This window comes from Rosa rugosa, chromosome 6 (genome assembly GCF_958449725.1).
Source record: "Rosa rugosa chromosome 6, drRosRugo1.1, whole genome shotgun sequence".
Lineage (NCBI taxonomy): Eukaryota > Viridiplantae > Streptophyta > Magnoliopsida > Rosales > Rosaceae > Rosa > Rosa rugosa.
The window spans coordinates 45,811,224-45,836,151 of record NC_084825.1 but is presented as its reverse complement, the minus strand read 5'-3'; the positions used below and the strand labels follow the sequence as shown (position 1 = coordinate 45,836,151).

Below are 24,928 nucleotides of genomic sequence, written 5' to 3'. Positions count from 1 at the left end.
TTGACTTGACTAGGAGAGAAAGCTAGTTAGCACGAGTGAAAGAGCTAGCTAGCTATAGCTAACAAGAACAAATGTGTTCGTGTTAGTCTTGTAGAAAGAAGTTGAATAATTGGGGTTGTGTTTAATACTTTAATTTGGGGTGGCAATTTCACATGTTGGTAGTGAGATGCTACTCTAATCTCCATGCAACTATGGAAGTGAATGTGAATTCAAAGGGCGATGAGGTTGGTGTGGTGTTGTTGAACAACATAGCTCCAATAATATGGGATACTCGATGACTTGGTGGATCTCATAGATTTTGTTGATGAGTGATCGAATTAATGGAACTCTCGTCAAACCTTGATGCAAAAGCATAAAGCGTATACCTTCCTAACCGTCCCTGTGTCCTTTTTTCTTCCATCTACCCCTTTCTTTGCTACATCCTTCTTCCTCATGAGGTTTATAGTTCAAATGGATAAGAGTACCTACTTGAGTTTGAAATTTGACTCTCGTATTTTTATTTGACTTGTGCAACAACTAACCAAAAAGACTAAGAATGTTAACAACGTCATTCTCCTTCTCCTAGTACGTACGTACATGTAAAAAAATCTATAGCAAGTCATAAATGCCAATATAGTACCATTCTATTGGGTAAAAATACAAGTGTAATGTTTCTCATAGGAAAATGATTTGTGACCTCAATGAAGCCTAAGATTTGTGGCCTCAATCTTAGGTGTCATGCCATGTCATCCACACACATCACCTATTTGTCAAATCATATTATGTAATTATTGAGAAAAGGATCATCTTATCATTCCAAAATCTAATGACTCTAAATTATTTTGACTTTCTTCTAAAGAAAAAAAAATTTGGCTTTCTTTCATTTTTTTTTTCTTTTCATTACACTCATGCTTAGATTTAAACAACAATTTTTTTTTTTTCAATCAAGAGTACAAAAAATTTCATGTAATTCAGTCAATAGATTTGCACATACGTTCGATTAATAGATTTGCTAACACATGTATATGAATTCAACCTTTGTTGGGTTCCTGCAAATTTTGAAAATATAATGTGAAAAATACATATTTATATGATTGTATATATTCTTTTGTTCATTGTTTTCTCTTTATGTAGCTAGGGTTTAAACATTAGATCTGAATTTATTATTTTTTGTTTGTTTTTCCCTTATATCTAGATTGTAGATGTTAATTAATGGCTGCTAACATGAGAATTTTTTCTTACCTCTTAATTTAGACATAAGTATTTCCCAAATTCAATTTATTAATGCTATTTTTTTTGGATGAAATTAATAAATATTTGGAAAGAAAAGTTAACGTCGATCTATTTCTTGGCACATAATTCAATATATTAATACCATTTGGAAAGAAAAATTAAAGAAAAGAATTTAACTTTGTCAAAGAATCTGTAAACATATCTCTTAAATTAATACATAATTAATAGTTGATATTTTTTTTCGTCACCTAATTAAATTCATTAATGTAATTGGTTCACCCCCTAACATCTAAAAGGAAATGTAAACGGATAAAGTTGGTTTTGTAATAGTATGATGTTGCAAGATATATTATGTGGAATTGAAAATAAAATTTGTATTTACTTACATGGCATGACACCTAGGATTTGAGGCCACAAATCTTAGGCCTAATTGAGGCCCCATATCATTGCCCTTTCTCATATTACACTTTACTGTTTCATAGGACTCAAAGTATCATGAGAGTGATATATTTTAGTCACCAATTGTATAATACAGTTAATACTACATATGTATGTCACGTCTGAGAAAAATAAGCTATGCCTATCATATAATCAAGACTCTGTTTTCGCATTTACAATCTACTCTCTATAGTGTTTATTTTCTTGGATTTTGCAGCAAAATGAAACGATAATTTTGTGAAAAATTCAGTCTCATGCATACTACCTTATCCGTTGCATCAATGGTATGCTGTTTGTAACTTCAATGTAATGCGGATTGATATAGATAACGTTTCATATTTGTAAATGGGAATTGGGATGAACAATCAATGATCAAATATATCAGCTAAGAACTGAAACGGGTATTCTCATATTTGGTTTTGGATCAGGTTGGTGACAGAGTGACGTAGGCCACTCTATCCATATATTCATATGCCATCCGTACGACATTTACATGCACGGCGTAATAGTAGGACCGAAGAATGCGGAGGCCCCGTTCATGACGAACCCCAATCTTCTACCGTTGAAGTTTGACATTTTTTGGCATGTGATTTTTGACATTTTTTGGCATGTGATTTCTTAAGTTTTAATTTTTGTTATCCCTTAATTGTATCTCCATAAATCCCAATTTTCTCTATCAAATCTCAATTGGAGGAATCCCAATTTTCTCTATCAAATCTCAATTGGAGGGCTTTAATCGCCTCATTTTCGTTTTACGTACACTCATGCATTATTTTTATGAACACATGAATTTTGTATTTAACAATAGAATACTTTCTAATCGAGTAAACAATAATTCCGCGTGATTGTTATAATTTTGCGCTTCACTAATGCCTTGATTTTCTCCATCAAATTTCTCTATCAAATCTCCGTCGGTTTACACTTGATTAGTTTTTCTTTTTTTTCCTTCTTTTTTCCTTTTCCGGTCAATTAAGAACAAACCAACAAAAGTTCGTCAACAATTTTATCCGTACCATTTCGTACTCATAAGCGAGTCCTCCCTCCATTCGAGTCCACCATAGACTGTCCAGAAAGTCAAAAAAATGAAAACTAGGGAAACAAACTCCATATCTGGAGGGTTAAATGGCACAGCTAGCTTGCAGATGAAGCAAACCGGTTCTTTCATATGATCACATCAGCCCCCAAGGCCAAGGGTAGAAGAAAATAAGAAGCTATCTAGAAATGGCATTACCGCCAAAAAAGAGGCCATTAATTATGGCTGATTATTGACAATTGCTTCTTCCGTTTCTCTAGCCCCTCAGCTTCCTCCTTAAATAGCTATCCACCCTCTGCCTTCTTCTCACACCCAAATCCTCTGTTTCTTCAGTCTTCCACACAGTCATGGCTTTCATGTCTGTGCTCTGCATTGTTTCCCTCATTGCATTCTCAACAGTTTTCGTTGACGCATATGTTCCCGGTGTTTACTCCGGCGGACAATGGAAGAAGGCCCATGCTACCTTCTATGGCGGCGGTGATGCCGCCGGAACCATGGGTAGGTCTTATTGCATAAAATCTTGGCGTTGATACTAAGATTACTAGATTAGAGACGTAAAATCCATTCGTTTTCTGCATTTTTATATCAAATTCAGAAGCTCTGTCATTTTTTGCATCACTAATGTATAAGGTTCTTCCTTTTTAAGGTTTTTGGACTACCCAAATCCCGTTTTTCCCACCAATTTCAAAAACCACATCCAAGCTTCAATTATGAAGTTTTAGTGTTTTACAGCGGAAAAAGAACAATCATGTATATACTTCCACTAATTTATGTTGGCTCTGTTTTACAGAAGGGGCATGTGGGTACGGAAATCTGTACAGCGACGGCTACGGCATCAACACTGCGGCGCTGAGCACTGCCCTCTTCAACAACGGTTTGACCTGTGGGGCTTGTTTTGAAATTAAGTGTGTAAACACCAAATGGTGTCACTCCGGTCGTCCCTCGATCTTTGTCACCGCCACCAATTTTTGCCCCCCAAATTGGGCTCTGGCCAATGACAATGGCGGCTGGTGCAACCCTCCTCGCACTCATTTCGATCTCTCTCAGCCCATCTTTCTCAAGATCGCCGAGTACCGCGCCGGCATTGTCCCTGTTGCATATCGCCGGTTAGCCTCTGACTCACTCTGTTTTCTCCTTTTCTTTTGGGTTAATTCACAAAAATATACCTGTAAGCCCCCTAAATGTTACTTCTAAAACAATTACATTCCAAAGGAAAAATGTCACGTAGAATTGAAGGTACATCCGTCCATTTTTTGTTAAGAGTGGACATGTAACATGCACATAAACCCCACTCGGTGAGTTAAATCCAAATCATATATCATTATGCTTGATCAAAATGTTACCTAAAAACTTTTTCCCCCCTCCAAAATGGTACTTTAGATAAAAAGTTGCATCGGCTGTTTAACTTTGTCGGATTTAACTCAGAGGGCGAAGATACCGATAGGTACCAATATGTACACCGGCAGTACCATTTTTATTTTTGATTCACTGTAGTACTAATATCAATTTGGATAATCTTCTTGTTTGTTTCGGAAGATGACTTGACTGCCTTGTTTGTTTGTGTAGGGTGCCATGCCGGAAGCGAGGAGGCATCAGGTTCAAGATCAATGGCAACCCCCACTTCAACTTGGTTCTGATCACCAACGTCGCCGGTGCTGGAGACGTTGTAGGGGTGAGCATCAAAGGGTCCAAAACTGGATGGATGCCAATGACCCGTAACTGGGGGCAGAACTGGCAGTCAGGCACCGTCTTGGTCGGACAGTCGCTCTCCTTCAGTGTCAAAACCAGTGACGGTCGCCACACTACTTCTTGGAACGTTGTCCCTTCCAATTGGCAGTTTGGTCAATCTTTCACCGGAAAAAACTTCAGAGTCTGATCATGGGTTGGTCAAAGAACGTTTGATTATTATTTAAATTTCATATTTATTTTTGTTTATGGGATAAGAAAGGTATAGTATTGAAGATGTCATTCGCTCAGAGGTCATTTATTTTTGTTATGAATCAAAGTTCTTTTATCTGCTGTGTACATTTTCAACACCTCAACTTATTTGCATTCATGTCCCATTTAACATTCCAAAAACCAGGCCCGTCTTGTATGAAAATTTTCTGATGAAATTTCATATCCTGTTTGCATAAATTCAGGGTTCAGGGTTTAAGGCTAATACTCTGAAAAATGAGTACGTCCTAAAGTCTTATTCCAGAATCATTGTGCTCCGCTCATACATGAACATCAATCACTAACAATGGGAAAAGACAGATAAACCCCATAACATTTTAACATGCAAAAAAAATTAAAAAATCACAAAAAATTTCTGTACCCAAAAAAAAAAAAAAATCAGTGAAATTTAAGAAATGTGAGATGGAACCAGTAGACAAAACGGGACAAATAACCCGTCGTCTGTGGATGCCCATCTCTACGGTTGTCTGGCCGCTGCCCAATCCACACCGAATCAACGGTGTAAATCAGGCGTTCAATGTAAGCACTGTTAGTTCAAACGAGAAAGCGAATCGAAAATCGCTTCCTCTAAAAACCCAACAAGTGCATAAAACCAAAATCAAATCTAACCAACAAAAGGGGGCTCATATCAAGTGTATAGAATAGAAAGACCTCTCATTGTGGGCCCAAAAACCCTAACTCGAATTGAAAGAAAAAGAAGACAAAGATTCTCCCCAGGCGCCGAGAGCCAGCCTTGAAGAAAGGGGCGGCGAATCTTCTGGGGGTTTCTTTGCCGTCTTTCTTCTTCCAGTCGAATTAGGGTTTTCCAAAATCATGGAGCAGTCCCACTCAAGCCTCTCTCTTTATAATCACAGCCCCAATTTTACAGATGGGAGAATGCTCTAGGTAGGCGGAGGAAGAACAGAGATCTAAGATTATGAAGAATTTGGGTAGAAAGACGCCATTATATATATAGCCTAGGGTTACAGGGAATCTTCTTAAACGCGGTCGTTTCGGGAGCCTCCCAATTAGTCTCAACGGCGTCGTTTTGCGACTTCTATTGTTTTCTAATTTGCTGTGGAAAATTTTTAAAAAAATGGAGCAATCGGACCAGTTTGACAAGCATTGTTTTCGGTATATTAATGTATTAATACTTTTAACGATAAGTGATGGTAACCGATTTCTTATAATAGCAGATTATAGAGAGTTGGTCTACCACTATAAGAGGCCGCTACCATTTGCAATGGTCTGGGGTAAGTTAGGTACTTGAGAATTTTTATTCTTGCCAAACATTCATATTAGTCCCAAATATAATTTTTGTAACTTTAGAAGTTTAAACAGATTACTTGATTATAACTGCAGAGCTGACAAGAAGGGCTTAACAGATATTCCAGATTCTGATATAATCATGAGATGTAGTATCAGATAGGAAACTGAGAAAGCTTGCAAAGCAATTATTCATTAGCACACATACTGATACTGGTACAGGCGAAATCAAATGTGAATAACTCAGAAACCAAAGAAACCAAACTTTATACATGTGAAAATGAATGGTTTCCATGGAGACAAAGTTTGAATTAGAGGTTGGGAACCACTATACCGCTCATATGGACGGGGCACTCTAATTCCCAAATTCTATTAGAAGTACAGATGAGTTCATCAACAAAACAAATGAATACATCTTATTGAAAAAGAAAGACCACTGCTGAAGATCAACGATTGATACAAGGACTGGGCATAAGGCCGGAAGAGTTTATTCAAATCATATGCGTCAGAAAAATCCATCTTGCTCACCATATTCAGCCTGCAGAAAAGGAAATAAATACTTGAATCAAGGGCGGTCACGCCAGCCTACTACGTATTTTGAATATGCTACAGTTTGAATACCAACCTTTAGTCAATATCCAATCGCTGTTTCTTTTGTTTCAATTCCTTCAGAATAAATGCAGCTCCCTCTTTCAGCGTAGCCTTTCGTCCCATACCATAGTGCCACAATTCTGAAGTTATATACCTCCCGCTAGGGTTGTATTGATTTATCTCCATTAAAGCTGATGTTACAGCATTATACGCTTCATCACCCAATTCCTTCTTCAACCGTTTTAGTTTCTCATCATCTTCATTTATAAATTCCTGAGCCAGTTGCATTGATAATACGTAAACCATACAAATCAAAAAGTAAGAATATAAGGGGCAACTGCCGAGAATTTCACAAGAAAAAGCACAGAGAGAAATTTAGTATGATTAAAACTTAAAAAATAAATGCTTCAACTACATCACATTACTTAAAAAAAAAAAAAAAAAAAAAAAAAGAAGAGGAAGAAGCAAGAGAAAAACTTAAAAGTTTATTTTTTAATCGTATGTGTATTTGCTGTCAAAGCACATTAACCAATCAAAGTAATATCTGGACATATGATATATTTGGCATTTAGACCATGTGCATTTCTAACCAGGAACTATGAAGGACAGTAGATCACAACCAAACAAGCATCCGAGTGAGGGCATCAGATGTGGCAGTAGGAAAGGACTTTGCCATCAGAATTACAATTATATAAGCAATTTAATAGCTCATAACTCACAAGGGTAACCAAACTATTCCAACCGAAGATTTAACAGAACATGCAGCTCATGGAAAAATATTAGAGCTTTTTCCCACATATCTGATCTCTTCTTTTTATCAGATGCTTTCTACTGCTAGGGATAACAGATAATAAAACCAAATTTAACGAGATATTGAGATTGACAGAAAGTATACCTTATGGCCCTCTTTTACCGGAACAACTTTGAAAGGATGCCAGTCTGGATCCTTCAAGTACTCCTCCCATAGAGAGCACAACTCGGAGGCCTTCTCTTCAGCTTCTTCCACATTATACTTATACTTTCTCCTCATTGCTTCTTGGAATGGTTTATTGTCAAGCTCTCCCATTCTTTTAATACCAATTTGAGCACGACTGGACATTTCCATGTCTTTCAAGCCCTGCAGAATAAGTATATTAGCATTTTATGACACAGTAGAGGAATTTCTTAAGAGCAGAAAAAACTTATGGAACAAAGGCACATTGCAGTATTGAAGTGCACAAATTGAATGTCCAACTCACAATTTACCAGTCAGGTATCAATCAAAATCTGATATGAAAAACACTGCTACATTATCTTATGAGGCACTTGATCACCTCAAAACACTTTTTTTTTTTTTTTTTTTTTTCAGAAAATCACGTTAAAAGATCCTATGCTCAACTACCCGACAAATGATATATTGTTAAAAATCGTAATTCACCATCATCTACACCATGTTCTGCTAAAAAATCTTGTAAACCATTCCATTCAAAATCTCTCAATTAGTTTTCATTATCAATCGTTATAGGAATGGTTTGGCACAAGCAGAAGACTGTAACATAAACCAAGAATCACAGCCCTAAACTACAAACATAACTCGTAATGTTACTTTCCAACTCTTGTAGAACCACCTGAAGCCAGATGCCTGCCTTTTATAAAAAGAAGCTACCAATCAGGCAGAACATAAGTCGAAAAATAAAATATAAACTACTTACATTAATCAGTTCCTTACGAGCTTCCTGCAGCTCATCATTGCTCTTTCGCTCCTTTACAATTAGAGTTTGATTTAAAGCTTCTAGATCTTCAAGATCATTTTCCTTTTCACTCAAACCTTTCAGCATTCCTTCCACCTTTTCCAGCACTTCAGCATCACCGTCATCTCCCATGCGCCTTACAACATTTAAGTTTCCTTTTAGTTGCTCAATTTGTAATTCAAGAGCTTGCTTTTCATCAAAGTCCTTCTCCAGTTTAATTATTTTATTATGGAGCTCCTCCTTTTCCCTCTGGATGAAATTGGTGACAACATGCATCAATGATCTAATCTGAAATCTATAAAATAATGTTCTGTTCGTTTTTAAGTACTTAAAAAAGAACCAACAAACCTTCTGATCTTCTGCCAGTTTCAATAACTTTTCATTAGCTCTCACTTGCTCTGCAGCAGCCATTTGGAGAGAACTATTTTTCACGGAATTCTATAAGAACAGAATAAGCATTAATGAAGTCTTCATAAACACAGAGCTTGGTATGAAAATCTCATATTTCTGGTATGTGGGATAGCTGTGCTTTTGCCTCATGAAACACATTCAAAATACAGGAAGGATATCACTGAATCTGAGCCATGCTTATTAATGAAGTCTTCATAAACACAGAGCTTGGTAAGAAAATCTCATATTTCTGGTATGTGGGATAGCGGTGCTTTTGCCTCATGCAACACATTCAAAATACAGGAAGGATATCACTGAATCTGAGCCATAATTTTCATTTCATCTGAACACACACACACACACACACATCAGGATACAGAATCTACTTAGTTGCATATCAGATGTCATCCAATCAGTTAACATAAGGATATCACTGAATCTGACACATAATTTTCATTTCATGTGAATGTTCACAGAACAGCAAATGAACCAAGGAAGATAAAGGTAACGTCCATGTAGCAAATTGCAGTCTACAGCTATCAGTTGTCATATTCAGGATTCCTTTTCATGTTAAGTTTGCAATCAGTGTGAATGCGAGAAGAATCAGTTTTTATTTTTTTAGCGATTTTCTTTCAGTAAGAATTTTGAAAGTAAAATACACATGACATGACTTGGGTGAGACTCAAACAGCATGCTTGTGTTCTGTAACCTTTTGAACAATTGGTTTTCACCAGTCAGCATTCATATATTGTCAAAGGGATGTTAATAATAAAATCAAAGACAAACGTGCAACAATGAAGCACAAAGTAGCATACCTTTTCAATCTCCTCAGCAAGCTTTCTACTTTCACTTTCGTTATCCAGAGCACGCTTCTCCATTTCTTCTATATGCGACTCAAGCTCTTTCTTTTGGGACTCCAACTGCTCCTTGAGTTTTTCGTGGTCACTAAAAATCCTCTTAAAGTGATCCTGTGCACTTACTTGTATCTTTTTTATCTCTGTCACCCCAAACAAGCATGCCATGAGTGAATGTCTCTTCAGCATTGTAATACTAGAAAACGATAATGAAATATACCAAACCAGAATGGTAAGAATAAACGTCTTTACCAAACTAAGGTACCGTACAGCTGCAGAAAGGAAATATGCATGAAGCTCTTTAACAACAAAATCTAAGAGCTAAGACACAGTTCTGGTTAAAGGATCAGAGAAACTGGCCAAAGAAGAAATTCAATGTTGCTTTTGATAGTAGCATTCTTCCATTTCTTCATTAAGTAGAACCGAAACATACCTTCATTGTAAGCCTGTACGAGCTTATCTTTCTCTGTGATTACGTTCTTAATGGCGTTTGTAGTTTCATTACATTTCAGCTCCATCTCTTCCAAATCCTTGTTCTTGACCTCAATAATACTTGTCAGATTAGATACTAGGCTATTCTGCTTCCTGGCTTCTTCCTCCATAATTTCAGAAATAGATTTAAGGTCCCCAATCTTACGGAGGTGTTCTCCAACAATATTGTTTGCTTTATAGTCGTCAGTGCGGGCAACCCAAGCATAAAGACCAGATTTTTGGTCACCATCAGCAAACCAATCCTTTTTTCCATGACGATCTGCCTCATAAGCCCTCTCAAAAGCCATAGCATTAACATAGCCAGGCCAGTCTTTCTTAAATTCCACAACAGCACTTCCTGAGTGACCCCTATAATTCCACAGAGGATGAACTCTAGAGGGATTGAACCCTTGTCTTATATACTCATCTCTCAGCTTGGATCCACTTTCTCCTACGAATCGCCCATCATTTGCTCGTCTGGTTGGGATATTAACCACCACCCCTATCCAAGGCCACACAAACTTTTCATCATGGTCACAATCGACTGGGGGTTCTTTCTCAGCCACAGGTTTTGATGAACCAGCTTCAGCTACATTTTCCAAATATTTTGTCAAAGCCATGTGTTTCGCCTTCTCTTCCATGCTTCTCTTGTCTGAATTACTCTTTCCCACCCCAGAGGCATGTTGGAGCAGGTCCTTTAAATTAAAATCCCGCTTTCTCTTCCTCTGGCAGAAGGGGCACATAAATACCCCATCCGCACCTTTCACCCTGTGTTTTCCATTCTTCAGCTCTTCGAGATATTGTTCTACCTCCTCATCCAATTCTGAGTCACTCAGATCTGTATCCTCGTCAGAGCTATGATCCATCTCCAAACTCCCCATTTCCACTGTAGTTAAAAAGCGACCTGAACATCAAAATTTCCGAAATCACTTGTCAAATTGCTGTTGAAATCAATGATGTCGAATAGCTCATTACGAAGTTCAACATTTGTAAACACATTCAAAGCAAACAGAAATTAGACTCGACTCACTTGAGTGCGTCTGTATAACAGTATCAGGTGTCCAAACACTGTAAATCTAATTTTTCACAATTTGACAAACATGGGTCTGTTTCTTCTTTTTATTTTTATTTTTACTTTCTATTTGCTCCCTGAAAATTAGATGATAAATTCAACCCAGAGAAATGAAGAAGAGAAACAAAACAAGGCTTCACATTTCACAAATTTAGCTCTATGTAAATCAGTAAACTAGCTCTATAAGTCTATATATATACGTACTCAGTTCATCTTCAACATAATTCCTTCATTTCTCTCTTCTGTGAAGTCAAACACTACCCAATTCCAACAACAAAGAACTACACTTCACAAAAATACCCATGCAACCCCACTCACAAAATCCAAAATTCACAAAGTTTACACAACTCTAATCACAACAAAATCACACTCAAGCTCCAAACTTGAAGCCTCGGACAAATTCAAAACCCTAAAACGGCAATGCATGCCGTGCAAAATGTACATGCAAGCAGCTAATCGGAAATTAGAGAGCGCGAGTGGCGTCACCTGAGAGAGAATCGGAGCTGCAGAGGCCGCTGAGAGAGACGAAGAAGAAGAAGAGGGAGTCAGAGTCACTCTCTGACTTGGAGAGAAGGACCACTGGGTTTTAACCAAGGGAGAATTTGAGTTTGGTTGGTTTGGTGGTCAGTGAAATCCCACAAGGCATTTATATAGGGCATTTGGTAATACCGTGCAGTGTGAAAGAAGACGACAATTGTGTAGCAATTCGAGTGCTTCAACGGTTGTGAGGACCGATTAGGAAAATTTAATTAGGGGAGTTGAACGTTGCCTCCAAAATCTGGTCATTCTGGAAAATCCAATATCGGGAAATTTTTGTTTCCAATATTTGGGGTGTACCTAGTTGGTCTTGTATTCCATCTAGGGTATTGAACAATGAACATGCAATGTATGATGGGTTTCATTGATGTAAGAAGTTACGTTCTTGAGATGTATGTGTTACGGGTTTAGAATGTATGCATTACGGTTTAAGGATAGAGTTTATTGATCTCGTGAGTTACGTTTTTAGGATGTATGTGTTTTTGTGGTTGTGTTTCTGCCTTTGAACACTGTTTATTTGAATATTCCTTTTTAAAGTGTTTGTGGTTTAAGAAGTTACGTCTTGTAGGATATATATGGTTTCATAATTGTGTTTCCACCTTAAACGGTTTATTTTGGCTCTTCAAAAAGTTATGTCTTCAAAATGTGTGCGTTTTTTCTAATTGTCTTTCAACCTTTGAACAATGTTTACGTTTATTTGAATTTCTCTATTTGAAATGTGTGAGATAAGAGCTAAATCTCGTGTAAAATGGTTGTAATGCATGCAGTAATTACTAGGGGAGTTACTGACATTTTCAGTATCGAGGTGAGACTCATCATGCTTAGCTAGAGTGGTACATGTTGGATGAGAAGAAAACTCACATGGATGGCATGCGAGCGCTCTAGGGTGTCTGTTGACATTTGGAGTTATGAGCTGAGTCCACCGATGAATCATTCATGCATATTTAATGATAAACGTAAGGTAAGAAAAAAATTTCACATGAAGCGCATAGTGATATAAAATTAAATTAAATGAGCGTCCACAAAAATATGACTCCTAAAATCGAGAGTCCAAAAGGACCAAAAAATTTGCCTCAATTTTCTTTCGTTAAGGAAGAAGACTAATCTTAATACAGTATGGTGGTGTTTGTTACATGGGATTGGACTGTCTTATTTATTAGAATAAGAGTTATCCCATGTTTGGTTGAAACAAGGACTCACTTAAATGAGACTATGCAGTCCCCGAATCTGCCTCCGCACCTTCTTACATAGTCTCCCCAAATTTCACCGGACTGTGGAAGCAACACTCGGTTGCTCTTCACTTCTCGTCGCTCACTCTCATCTTTCGCTTCGGCCTCCTTCAACTAGACCAGGTTCAGTTTCTCTCTTTACTCGATCATACACTCCCTTTCTTGCGTTAATCATTGTTCACTCTTTCCTTCAATCCCCTCTACCTTCTTTTTCTTCTTCTTCTTCTATCTCTTTGGTGTCTGGGTAGCTTGATCTGCTAAAATTTTGATCAATTTGTTGTCTGAGTAGCTTGACCTGGTAAGAATTGTGATCAATTTCACATTTTTGCTTTGCTCTTCTATTTTTTTTTTATAGGTTTAAGAAATGTTTTTTGTTCAAAGGCTAATTACTCACCAGAAATTTGAGTTCTTGCATGCAATCCGATTACCACAAATTCGAGTTGGGTTCCTAGTCAGTGGCAATAAAGACCTCTGATTTAGATTATGAGAAGAAATAAGAAAATAGAATCGGAGTACAGAACCATTGAAGCAAGAGCTGGACAAAGAAGACATATTTGTGAATTTGAGTTTGATTTTGATTTTTGCTTCTGGTATTTGAGATTTGATCTAATGTTGGGCAAATTGGTCAAACTAGTTGTGGTGTTATGTGATAAAGTCTGGGAGAGCAGAGAGAGATTGGGGGATTGGTTGCCTTGCCATTTGCCAAACCATATGTTTTGTTTTCAAAAATTTCAGATAAGTTGAGATATGTCTCTATGTTTTTTGGATAGTTCATCGAGGCTTGGTTAATCCTTAATCGATCAGTTGGTTCTTTGTTCTTTTTCTACTCTACCAATCATTCTCCTGGTGTTCTTTCCTGTGTTGTTCTTTCTTATTAAGAGTTCCTTCTTTTGTTGTAGTCCTACGAAGCACCAAACATGGATCAAGATTAGTTTAGCATAAGCCAGGCTTGAGAAGTCCAAGACTCTCATAGAAATTAAGGTGAGGCATGATAGTCCCGTGAAACAAACATGCCCTATGTGTTTGGTAAGGCAAAGTTTTTTGTTGTAACAAAGGGGGGTTGAATCCATCAATGGATTATTTCATGATTTGTTTCCCAAATTCTCCAATCCTGTAATAGAAAATCTACTTTAATTTCTCATACCTATAAAAAAGATAAAATAAATTAATTTTCATTTCATAAACCAAACAATACCTTAATGTCACGACGCCAACTGATAATCAATTCTTTTTTCGGCAACCAAATGACATCATAAAAATCTATATTTCCTCTTCCATTTTTCCAACCACATACCACTTACCTCCTGCCAGGATATAAATAATGACGTAGTTTGTTCCGACATTGATTGGCAAATAGCCAAACGCATATATTCGGATTCGGATTCAACCAAATCCGACCCGAATTGGATCCGGTGACAAGTCCGCTCCTTATCCACGTCCAATTTCGCTTGGGCCCAAACACCCAGTCATCTCCTACCTCCAGTCCCCTCCCACTCTATCAAACAGACAGAACCAGCTTTCAGAGTCGTCAAAACCAAAACCAGCACCGGAAATATGTTCCCTCAATTCGGCGCCACCGCCGATACTCTGAGCAAGGCGTCGACAATGGTGTTCCGGATCGGCACCGACGCCCACCTCTACGACGACCCCGAAGACGTCAGCATCGCTCCTCTCCTCGACAGCAAGTTCGACTCCGAGAAGTGCGAAGCTCTCAAACGTCTCCTCGCTCTCATCGCCCAGGGCTTCGACGTCTCCAATTTCTTCCCTCAGGTTCGAAAAATCTAATCCCTAAGGCTCTGTTTGGCCGCAAATTTTGATCTGAGCAAATCGTATATATTTTCTGAAGCTCCTGAATTGGAATTGCAGGTTGTTAAGAACGTAGCGACTCAGTCACTGGAAGTGAAGAAGCTAGTTTACTTGTACCTGCTGCATTATGCTCAGAAGTATGTTAATCTGAATCACTGACTACTTGATAAGCTTTTCGGATTCGTTTGTGAGCTGGAATTTGAATTATTGTGTGTGAAATTTCATGTTGCAGGCGTCCGAATGAGGCTTTGCTATCGATTAATTGCTTCCAGAAGGATCTAGGGGATCCGAACCCGTTGGTGAGGGCGTGGGCGCTGCGAGCCATGGCTGGGATCCGGCTGCATGTTATTGCACCTTTGGTTGTGGTTGCTGTGGGGAAATGTGCTAGAGATCCGTCTGTGTATGTTCGAAAATGTGCTGCCAATGCACTTCCTAAGCTGAATGATTTGCGCCTTGATGAGTATACTGCCGGTATTGAAGAGGTCTGATTCATTTGTATCTTCAATAGTTGTAGAATGTAGACTTGTAGATGTTGTTCTTTTCGTTAAGATCTCGATCTTATTTGGTGGAGAAATGGAGGAAACAGTTTGTATTCACTACAGCAGTATTGTATCATTGACATATTGCTTGTGCACTAGACATATAGCTGCTGTTGATTCTATCGTATAAGCTAGATGCCTAGTTCAATCAAAACTGGTTTATTTGTGTTATGAATTATCTTCTACATGCATGAAAGTGTTCAAACAATCTATTACTAGACATGTTTCCAAAATCTACATGCCTTGGGTGAAGTTTATATTCTGTACTGAAAGTTTTGTGATGTGTGTGTGGTTCATCACAGCCCTTTGTAGATGCAATGCTGTATTTGTATATGTGGGATATCTCATATCATTACACAACCTGAAAGGATGGTACCAATGTTCTTAACATCCATATGATATTCTACACTATGCAGGTTATTGGAATACTGTTGAATGACAATTCCCCTTGTGTTGTTGGAGCTGCTGCCGCTGCCTTCTCTTCAATTTGTCCAACTAATTTGTCTCTGATTGGAAGAAACTATAGAAGGTTATGCGAGATTCTTCCTGACATTGAAGAATGGGGTCAAATAGTTTTGATTGGGATCCTTTTGCGCTATGTAATTGCAAGGCATGGGTTTGTGCAGGGATCCATTATGGCTTCTTTGCATCATACAGAGAATTCTAAATCTCAGAACGATTTCTGTGACACCAATTCTGTATTAGAAGACAATGGTGACATGAGTGGTCTTCATGAGTCTGAATTAGCAAATGTTGTCTTTCGATGTTATATAGAAGGGCCAGATGAATATTTATCACGAGTGGGTTTCATGAGTAAAGATTTCTCTGAATTCAATCCACGTTTTACATCTGGAAACAATAATGAGGATGTGAAGTTCCTGCTGCGATGTACCTCACCATTGTTATGGAGTAATAATAGTGCAGTTGTACTAGCAGCTGCTGGTGTACACTGGATTATGTCACCAATGGAGGAAGTAAAAAGAATTGTTAAACCGCTCTTGTTTGTCCAAAGATCATCTACTGCCTCAAAATATGTGGTAGTTAACATTTCCTTGTGATTGAATCCTTGTGTACTTTATTATGATTAGTTTACAGTCGGTAAAATGGTGAGGATTGTTTTCTTATTGACCAGTGCAGGTTTTGTGCAACATTCAAGTGTTTGCTAAAGCAATTCCTTCGCTCTTCTCTCCATATTTTGAAGACTTCTTCATATGCTCATCAGATTCATATCAAATTAAAGCCTTGAAACTTGATATACTGGCTCACATAGCTACAGATTCATCAATTCCATTTGTTCTCAAAGAGTTTCAGGTATTTTGTCTTCCTTTTAAATTTGGTTGGACCTTTCCTTTCAAGGCCGATAGGCGCCTCACTTCTGTTAGGAAGTTTTATATTGGATACCTTTATGCAAACATTAACATATGATAAGATATATATATATATATATATATATATATATATATATATATATCATGAAAGACATGGATCCTTTGCTTATTGCTCTCATGTGTTTCTAGGATTATATTAGAGATCCAGACAGGAGATTTGCTGCTGATACTGTTGCAGGAATTGGTATCTGTGCGCAACGACTTCCAAAAATGGCAAACACATGCTTGGAATTTCTATTGGCTTTGACCAGACAGCGTCAGTGACCATCTACTTCTATTGTAGTAGATCTTAAAAAAGTTTTGTGTGTTTTCTGAAGTATTGTCTAATCTTGCAGAAGTTATGACTGGGGAATTTGGGTCTGTGGAGGGAGAAGCAAATATTTTGATTCAAGCAATAATGTCTATTAAATCAATCGTTCAGCGAGATCCACCCAGTCATGAAAAGGTAGTCTCAGTTTTTCTGCTTAGCTGTTGGCATGTATATATTTTTTTTCTACTCTGCTATTAATTTTGCTACTAATTCCAATCTTCTGATAAGATGTAAATGAAGGAAGACTTGATCGTGCATCAAGTCTTTTGGAGGAAAATTTTCTGCTCATTACATGCTTCATTTAGATAACAAATTTGGGTTCATTTGCCTCATTATTGGGTTGGGGTTTGTAGATGATTTTACTAGTACAATGTGGTACTTTTAGACCTTTTATATCTTCTCTCTGTGGTTTTTCTTTTCGGGCCTTTACTAACTAAATTTGATACATTTTGAAGGTTATTATTCAGTTGGTTCGCAGTTTAAATTCGGTAAAGGTGCCTGCAGCTCGTGCAATGATTGTTTGGATGGTGGGGGAGTATAACTCTTTAGGCGATATAATTCCAAGGATGTTAACAACAGTACTCAAGTATCTTGCGAGGTGCTTTACTTCAGAAGAGTTGGAGACAAAGCTTCAAATTTGTAATACTACAGTTAAGGTACTATGGGAAACCATTGTTTGTTGTATAATGTCTTCTATTAGCTGCATGTCTTTATAAGGAAGTTGTTTTAAATTCCTCTAGTGCCTGTATATTTTTTATAAAAATATACAGGAACCAATTTCTATTTGTACTTTTGATGAAGTTTCTTCTCCAAGTAAATATGTCAATGGACCTCTGTGTCTAAATGTCGGAGCGATCTGTTTTCTAGGTTTTATTGCGTGCTGAAGGAAATGATCGGTCAACAATCCAGAAAGTTTTGAGCTATGTGCTGGAACTGGCCAAGTGTGACTTAAGCTATGATGTTCGTGACCGTGCTTATTTTCTAACGAATCTTTTGTCATCTTATCTGGATTCTCAAGGTCTGAAGGAGGAAAACATTATTCTGTCACAAAATAAAGATATTCCATGTGTCCTTGCAAAATACTTGTTTGGAGGACAAACAAAATCAAATTCACCTGAGCCCATTGATCACAGGTTTTATCTTCCTGGCTCTTTATCACAGATAGTACTTCATGCTGCTCCAGGGTATGAACCTCTTCCGAAGCCCTGTACTATGCTCTCTGATGGCCTCGAAATAAATGAATTTGGGGAGGGAGTCACTAACAGTGACACATATGTTACAGATGATCAAAATTCAGTCTCTGAGTCTTTGGATGAGGAGAATTCTTCTAGATATAGTTCACAACATTCTAATGGCAGTGGCAGTGAAGAGGATGGTTCAGCAAGTGAAGATGATGACAATTCTAACCCGTTGATTCAATTAACGGATGTTGGCAATGCCCATGAAGTGAAAAATGGAGCTTCTCAATCTGCTTCGGATTTCGGGGAATTGTTGTCAAATAGAGCTTTGGAATCATGGTTGGACGAACAGCCTGGTTTTTCGAGCTCGCATAATCCAGAACAAAGTCAAGTCCATAGATCTTCAGCAAGAATCTCCATTGGGGATATTGGAGGGCAAGTTAAACCTAAAAGCTATGCACTCTTGGACCCTGTGAATGGAAATGGCTTAAAGGTTGACTACTCATTTTCATCTGAGATTTCAGACATCTCTCCTCTTTTTATATGTATAGAAGTTTCCTTCAAGAATTGTTCAAACGAGATCATGTCTGATATATATTTGGTTGACGAGGAATCTGACAAAGGCACAGACTCTGGAGACCAAACTTCGGTTACGCATGAAAGGTAATTTAGATATATTTGTCTGATACAGTTCTAATCTAAGAAAATGTTAATTAGACTACTTAAATATGCATTTTGTTCAGAAAATAAAGATGCTCTTCTCTTCCCTGTGTTTTGATAACGGCAGTTATCATATATGTGAGTCTGTGACATTAACTCATGATCCAAGTGCTTATTTAGTGGACACTTAATTATTGTGCCTGAGAAATACAGAAATTGGCTATCTCTATTTTCGGGGATAGCCTTAGTTATCATGAAAAAAAAAAAAAAAAACCATCTGTATTGCACTTGAGCTTTAGTAAACCAAGTTGAGTTATTCTTATGCTGGATTTGTAAAAAGGATGAGGTGAAACATATTTTCCTGGAGCTTTTACATATTTCTTAAAGTTTGCCCCCCTTGTAATGTAGGGTCTATTATCAACTTTTCTTACCATTGTTAATTTTGTTCCCTTTTTTACATAAATGGTCTTTGTTTTGGTGGGTATCAATCGTAAAATGAAGTATAACTTTTATGGTTGTTTTTTCCCTCAATGGTTGAGATAGATGCATATAGTTTAGTTGGTGTTTGACAGACTCTGGTCTGCGATTAGATGCTTTGGAGAACCACTGTTCCGCATGATCCTTTTTGTTCTTAGGCTAGCCATACAGCATTAGGATTATGCTTATTTCTCCTCCCGGCATCTTTTGTTTTCGTGAGGGCTAATCTTTTGTCATGATTTATCTTGATACTGCAGCTCCATGATATCTCAAAATAATGCGTCAAATCTAGCTTCTGTAGAAGAGATCACTTCTCTGGAATCTGGTCAAACTGTGACAAGAATCATCCAAGTTCGCTTCCATCACCACCTCTTGCCTCTAAAACTCACCTTATATTGTAATGGCAAGAAGCTTCCTGTTAAGTTGAGGCCTGACATTGGATACTTTGTAAGAGCTCTTCCTTTGGATGTTGATGCCTTCACAATTAAGGAGTCTCATCTGCGAGGAATGTTTGAATGCACAAGAAGGTAGAGTGATTCGTTTTTCTGAAGTCATATAAAATTGTCAATTATGGATTTCAAAATCTTCTTCTAGTTAGGTTTTTGTTGGCAATGTAGATTGAATGTCATGTTTTGTAAAACAGGTGCAATTTCATTGATCACATTGAGGATCTAGACAAGAACAAGGGAGACAAGTCTTTGGTAGAAGACAAATTTCTTGTAATCTGCCGAAGTCTTGCGTTGAAGATGCTTAGCAATGCGAATCTGTATCTTGTATCTGTTGACATGCCGGTTGCAGCAAAACTTGACGATGCAACAGGTTTGTGCTTACGTTTCAGCAGCAAGCTCTTGAGCACCTCAGTCCCGTGCTTAATTACCATTACTGTAGAAGGTAGATGTTCTGAACCACTGGAACTGACAGTCAAAGTGAACTGTGAAGAAACTGTCTTCGGGTTAAATCTGTTGAACAGAATTGTGAATTTTCTTGGTTGAGCCCTCTCAGGCCCATGTATGATTGGTAGGGATGCCGAAAATGAATATTCAGAATTCAAGAGAAAATAGGAAATACATTGTGTACTACAGTTTTCTAAACGTGTTGTATCTGTTCCTGCAGTTTTTGTACGGTAGGCAAAAGCATTGCGATCATACCTTTTTAGGAAAATGTCTCAACTCTCGAGTATGTTCATTCTTTTCGCTAGAAAGTGGGGTTTTTTAATTCCTGATTGTATCAGCTGCTCTTTGGTTGTTGTACAGTGGTTATACTTCGGATGTATACAAGTTTGTCAGTTTTCTGAGTAGAGCTGGAGCTCGTTCAGAAATGCTTTAACTCGATGGAACACAAATGTTTACGTAGTAAAATGCTCTATAATGTTGAACTTGTGGTACAATGAATAATTAACTACACATATCGAAATCCTTTACATGTTGAGCAGTGTTTTACCGGACAGTTGCATTTTGATTCTCGTCATTTGCTCACAATGGCAGTAAATAGCGGAACTCAGATTCATGAGTTTGGACTTCTACCATTTTGTTTATCGGTGACTTTGTTTCACCATTCAAGCACTCCATTATCAATCTTTTCAGCGACCCAGATCGTGGCAATTGGCTGTAAATCCATTCTAGCAGCGAGTCCATATCATCTGCAAAATCGCGCATATGCCATTGTAGAAGCTTTGGCACCACAATTCTCTTCTTGCTAGTAACTCCCACCGAAGCTTCCAAGTACTCTACTTTGGCTCTCTCTAACTCATTTACAATCTCCTCTGAGGTATAGATCCTTAACTGCACATCAGATCAGGTGTACGTTTAAATTATGGAGGTTGGAGAAATCCAATACGGAATAGATGGAGAAAATGCCTTTCTGAAATGAACTAGGAGAGCAATGATACACTTACTGCTGGTGAGGACCAACTTCCTCTGCAAAGTGCAAAGGTCACATTTGGTTCAGGGTATCCTAAACCATAGGCATGTCTTAGTAGCATTTCTTTCTCATAAGCAGGTCCCTACTAATTGAGATGTAAATTGATCAGATAAAATAGAGGAAGGTTCAACAAGTATTATTTGGGTGCATATGGTTTCACTTACATGTTTTGTTTCTGATGGATGTCGGAGTATGAAATGCTCGATAGCTAGAGCATTGAGCACTATGCCGCCAACATTCAGTGCAGCCTAGTTGAAAATGGCACTGTTTATCAGTTGAATTTCTAGAGTGATTTATGTGATGAATACTTTAGAATTGAGAATCAATCAGGCACTGGTGTACCTTGTTCATAAGTGCAAGTAGCTTTTCTTGTGTGGAAGGCAACCCATGATCGAGAAATGCCTGAAAATCGATAAGAACAGAAGCTCACATCAGATATCTCACTTGATCTTTCTGTCTTTCTTGTTTTGTTACTTAAGATGTCTTACAGTACATGCATGATGCAGGCATTGTAGATATTGATCCAAAATGCTAGCTTCTGCTTGTATGTCAAGCAAGTCAAGTCCACATCACACAATTGACGCATCAATTTCCTGAACAGAATAGAAGACTTCATTGAAATAATAGTTTGGAATATGTCACAAATTAAAAATCATATATCATTGCTGACGGGACCTGCAAGTCACCTCAATTTTTCAATTCCATTTGAACAATCCGATAAGCGTCTGATGTCTAATGAGCTTCTTGTGATTTGGATGAAGTTCTTATATGGGCCAACGTCCCGGACAGCACCATCTATATCTGGCAAAATGCAATAAGGGTCAACATGTGATGTGTTGTAGCTGAAGAGCGCTGATGATTTGCAGTTGAATGAGGTTTTCGGTATGAACCCTTTTGAGTTCATGCAAGAGAGAGTAAGCTTTGGCACAACAGATGATGACCCCTCTTTGTCCAATGAGGTCTGTTTTAGTTCAAGAAATATGCCTATGAGGCACTTGAGCAACTGTTCCGAGAGTTCATTTGGTTTCAGAATGCCACTTTCATTTTCCACAACGCTTTGAATTCTGCTTCTTCTGCTTAGTCTCCTTGACATTTCAGCAATCTCTCCTGCCAAAAAAACAAAAGAAACAAAACAAACATTATGAGTTTAATGCCGAAAGTGCAACCTCATTGCTCACTTATATATTAACAAGCAGTTTACCATCAGTTTTTGTGAAATTCCACCTTTGCATATCAGAAGCAGAACCAACAGAGGCTCTTCTATCCCTTACTCTCCTTTTTTCTTTTCTCAATGCTTCGTAGTTCTGCGATCTCGATCCCTCAATCAGTGACTGATTTCCAGCTCTGAAGAATGACTGATTCTGTTCCCACTGCCTCCTATGCATTTCCCACTCTCTTGTTTGAGCTCTCTCTTTGTACAACATCAGTTTCAGCTCTTCGACTTTTCTTTCAAGCCCACTGATCTCGCCTTCCACCATTTCCAGCTCTGAAAATAGTTCCTGAACCTGCACAGTGTAAAACCCTCTTCTTAAAATTCAGTTCCACTTAAAGTAGCCCTACATATAATGATATATTTACCTGAGGTGGAAGCAATGAGAGAAGACATGGATGTGATAGAGCAGGTCCATGAAGTGCGCAGTGAAGAACCCTATTAAGTGTTTGCTCCCCATCCAACTCTTCTTGCAGTTTCAGAACCTGTAGAAGAACAAAACACATGTACTTGGTTATATACTGTCAACTACTTTTAAGTAACAAAATTATTAATATAGTATGCTACCAAATCTCATGTAGGGTTTTGTCACCTCTTCCTCAAGAACAAGTCTCTTCTGCTTGTCCTCGCTTCGTTGCATTAGAAAGTCTTCGAGTTTCATTCTTTACACAGACAAAAACCAGCTGAGATTCCGAGAACATTGAGTTCCGGGAGCAGAAGAAGTAATGGAAGTTATTGAGGCGTGAAGCAAAGAGAGATTATTGAGGTGCCATGTCGTGGGTGCCATTAAGGTAAAAGTAGGTAAGAAAACAAGAGGGGGATGACATAGGAGAAGAGGGAAATAATGAACAGATTGGGAAAACTGAAATGCATGAACGAGAATGTGCGTGAGAGATTGGGAAGTTGGTGTGTTATTTTTTTTCTATTTTTTGAAATATAAGTTGGTGTGTTATTATTGCTATAGGTGTGTAGTACATGACCATCCCATGAAGCTAGCTCTCTCTTTTTGGTCCAACTTGCTTATTCCTTATGGCATTGAATTTAATTTCAACAGTAAGAGTGGTGAGGACGTGAACCCCATGACAAGACTGCAAAAAAACAAAAAGCTTCGCCGTCTGTGGGAATCGAACCCACGACCACACGGTTAAAAGCCGTGCGCTCTACCGGCTGAGCTAAGACGGCAGATGCGAAGAAATACCATCAGCAACTTAAACTATCTAGCTTTTGCCATCAAAAACGCACTTATGAGAAATATAACTTTAGTTACTCAATTTTAGACTTCATCTTATACTTTGTTCATTCCATTTATTTTCTACTTGAAAATTTTCACATGATTGAAGAAAATCATTAGTCATTGCATAATATTATTAACTAATTATTGTCACCGGCCTCTTCAAAGTTTCAGAAAGTGATGGAACAAGCTTTCCTTGCAAATGGAATAACCCTTGAGCTTTTCTTACAAATTATCAAAATTAGAAGCCGGCTGGAATAGCCCTCAAGGTAGACCAAGAAATTCACTGTTCTTCTTGCCTTCTTAATTTTAACCTGATCGATCTATCATCAAGTATATATATGCTCATTTTCTTTGTCGTTCACAGCGACCTCAAATTTTATTATTTGTAATTTCTCTTGTATAGCTTCTGTGTATTGCATCACTTCAAAGGTCAAACTCTTTTATATAAGCCAAATACAGGGTCCAAGAAGGAACAAAGGCACTAGACCTAGTAAAGTAAAAGTGGGTTTATTGTCTTAGACTATTCAGTTGTTGCAGTTGTTTGCACCTGTTGAGAGCCGGCCCTGATTTCTATACAGAAAGACAGCTGCCGATATATATAAGCACAAAATGAGGAACCCGATATAAAATATGGCAGAATTAACATTATTAATTCGAATAGGGCAACGATGTTTGCTGGTCACACTGAAAACCACTTGGAAATGAAATGAAAAAGCAGCATACAGGAATGAAGAAAATACAATGATTCAATGATGGCTATACATATTGAATCTCTAGCTACCATCTTTCAGCTAGTTGGCTGATGAACATGGAATGGCAATAGCTTTAAGAAAAGCTAAGGTCAAGGGCTCGATCCTAAATAGCTACGTCCTTGCTTAAAGTAGTAACAATTGCAAGTCACATAATCAAATTTAACGATGAAAATGATAGAAGTACTAAAAGGTCAAACAGAGTAGTACATGAGGTACCAAATGATCATTTTTTATAGACCAAGTATCAAGTTGTTCGATCCTGATCACATGGTCAGTTGCTGACCATGGATTTTTTGGTCACTGACCGTCCGATCTCAATCGGACGGTTGACAGCTAAGTAATGAGATTTAAGATGAGAGCTGTCAACCGTCCGATCTCAATCGAACGGTCAGTGACCAGAAAATCCATGGTCAGTTGCTGACCATGTGATCAGGACTGTCAAGTTGTTTATTTAGCCATACTTCAGGTATCATAGAAGAAATTTACCCCAATGAATATAGATAAATATTTGAGAGTATGAATATAAATGGTTACACGCCTGCCAAAGTTAGAAGTAAGTGTTCAAAACATGTGTCTCTCCACCCAAACACAATGCATGAAGCCTTTCATTCCATTACAAATAAATATATAAGTCGGATAATCACACAATTTCTTATAAGATTAAGCTTTGCATGAATGACATATAGACATTTTTAG

General features: G+C 37.8%; 4 protein-coding genes and 1 non-coding gene across 6 annotated transcripts; 2 read left to right on the top strand and 3 right to left on the bottom strand.

Moving 5' to 3' along the window:
• The first annotated feature begins 2,883 nt into the window (after nucleotides 1-2,883).
• On the top strand, nucleotides 2,884-5,535 carry LOC133718656 (expansin-A4). Its single transcript, XM_062145520.1, has 3 exons — nucleotides 2,884-3,181; nucleotides 3,474-3,789; nucleotides 4,250-5,535. Exons 1-3 carry the CDS (start codon nucleotides 3,031-3,033, stop codon nucleotides 4,557-4,559), a joined length of 777 nt encoding a protein of 258 aa, XP_062001504.1. The 5' UTR covers nucleotides 2,884-3,030; the 3' UTR covers nucleotides 4,560-5,535.
• Nucleotides 5,536-6,052: 517 nt separating this feature from the next.
• LOC133715754 (protein INVOLVED IN DE NOVO 2) lies at nucleotides 6,053-11,750 on the bottom strand. Its single transcript, XM_062142395.1, has 8 exons — nucleotides 11,479-11,750; nucleotides 9,883-10,824; nucleotides 9,411-9,592; nucleotides 8,554-8,643; nucleotides 8,167-8,454; nucleotides 7,371-7,592; nucleotides 6,510-6,748; nucleotides 6,053-6,422 (listed from the first exon to the last, which is right to left on the bottom strand). The coding sequence occupies exons 2-7, from the start codon at nucleotides 10,799-10,801 to the stop codon at nucleotides 6,512-6,514; spliced, it is 1,938 nt and encodes a 645-aa protein (XP_061998379.1). The 5' UTR covers nucleotides 10,802-10,824; nucleotides 11,479-11,750; the 3' UTR covers nucleotides 6,053-6,422; nucleotides 6,510-6,511.
• Nucleotides 11,751-14,206: 2,456 nt separating this feature from the next.
• LOC133714706 (AP3-complex subunit beta-A) lies at nucleotides 14,207-20,343 on the top strand. The gene is made up of 11 exons (XM_062140916.1): nucleotides 14,207-14,528; nucleotides 14,625-14,701; nucleotides 14,797-15,046; nucleotides 15,520-16,140; nucleotides 16,241-16,414; nucleotides 16,621-16,747; nucleotides 16,827-16,936; nucleotides 17,257-17,457; nucleotides 17,669-18,642; nucleotides 19,374-19,643; nucleotides 19,760-20,343. Exons 1-11 carry the CDS (start codon nucleotides 14,313-14,315, stop codon nucleotides 20,106-20,108), a joined length of 3,369 nt encoding a protein of 1,122 aa, XP_061996900.1. The 5' UTR covers nucleotides 14,207-14,312; the 3' UTR covers nucleotides 20,109-20,343.
• Nucleotides 20,344-20,482: 139 nt separating this feature from the next.
• On the bottom strand, nucleotides 20,483-23,128 carry LOC133714707 (uncharacterized). 2 transcript variants are annotated; one of them, XM_062140917.1, is made up of 9 exons: nucleotides 22,839-23,128; nucleotides 22,615-22,731; nucleotides 22,238-22,541; nucleotides 21,723-22,143; nucleotides 21,530-21,629; nucleotides 21,379-21,438; nucleotides 21,201-21,284; nucleotides 21,011-21,118; nucleotides 20,483-20,897 (listed from the first exon to the last, which is right to left on the bottom strand). In XM_062140917.1, the coding sequence occupies exons 1-9, from the start codon at nucleotides 22,905-22,907 to the stop codon at nucleotides 20,589-20,591; spliced, it is 1,572 nt and encodes a 523-aa protein (XP_061996901.1). In that variant the 5' UTR covers nucleotides 22,908-23,128; the 3' UTR covers nucleotides 20,483-20,588. The 2 variants fall into 2 exon arrangements, with proteins under 2 accessions (XP_061996901.1, XP_061996902.1); XM_062140918.1 differs by lacking the exon at nucleotides 20,483-20,897 and having other exon boundaries at nucleotides 21,011-21,121.
• A 227-nt stretch (nucleotides 23,129-23,355) lies between these two features.
• Nucleotides 23,356-23,428, bottom strand: TRNAK-UUU (transfer RNA lysine (anticodon UUU)). The gene has a single exon. It is a non-coding gene; the product is annotated as a tRNA-Lys (tRNA).
• Nucleotides 23,429-24,928: the final 1,500 nt, after the last annotated feature.

Excerpts from the sequence above, each read along its gene's own strand:
- LOC133714707 (XM_062140917.1), bottom strand. The coding sequence starts at position 22,907 with ATGAAACTCGAAGACTTTCTAATGCAACGAAGCGAGGACAAGCAGAAG. Across the intron at positions 22,144-22,237 it reads GAATTTCACAAAAACTGATG|GAGAGATTGCTGAAATGTCA; the intron begins GTAAACTGCTTG and ends TTTTTTTGGCAG. Across the intron at positions 21,285-21,378 it reads TACTTGCACTTATGAACAAG|GCTGCACTGAATGTTGGCGG; the intron begins GTACACCAGTGC and ends ATTTTCAACTAG.
- LOC133715754 (XM_062142395.1), bottom strand. The coding sequence starts at position 10,801 with ATGGGGAGTTTGGAGATGGATCATAGCTCTGACGAGGATACAGATCTG. Across the intron at positions 8,455-8,553 it reads AACTGGCAGAAGATCAGAAG|AGGGAAAAGGAGGAGCTCCA; the intron begins GTTTGTTGGTTC and ends AATTTCATCCAG. Across the intron at positions 7,593-8,166 it reads CTCGTAAGGAACTGATTAAT|GGCTTGAAAGACATGGAAAT; the intron begins GTAAGTAGTTTA and ends CTTATTCTGCAG.
- LOC133714706 (XM_062140916.1), top strand. The coding sequence starts at position 14,313 with ATGTTCCCTCAATTCGGCGCCACCGCCGATACTCTGAGCAAGGCGTCG. Across the intron at positions 16,141-16,240 it reads CTACTGCCTCAAAATATGTG|GTTTTGTGCAACATTCAAGT; the intron begins GTAGTTAACATT and ends TGACCAGTGCAG. Across the intron at positions 16,748-16,826 it reads ATTGGCTTTGACCAGACAGC|AAGTTATGACTGGGGAATTT; the intron begins GTCAGTGACCAT and ends CTAATCTTGCAG.
- LOC133718656 (XM_062145520.1), top strand. The coding sequence starts at position 3,031 with ATGGCTTTCATGTCTGTGCTCTGCATTGTTTCCCTCATTGCATTCTCA. Across the intron at positions 3,182-3,473 it reads TGATGCCGCCGGAACCATGG|AAGGGGCATGTGGGTACGGA; the intron begins GTAGGTCTTATT and ends TCTGTTTTACAG. Across the intron at positions 3,790-4,249 it reads GTCCCTGTTGCATATCGCCG|GGTGCCATGCCGGAAGCGAG; the intron begins GTTAGCCTCTGA and ends TTGTTTGTGTAG.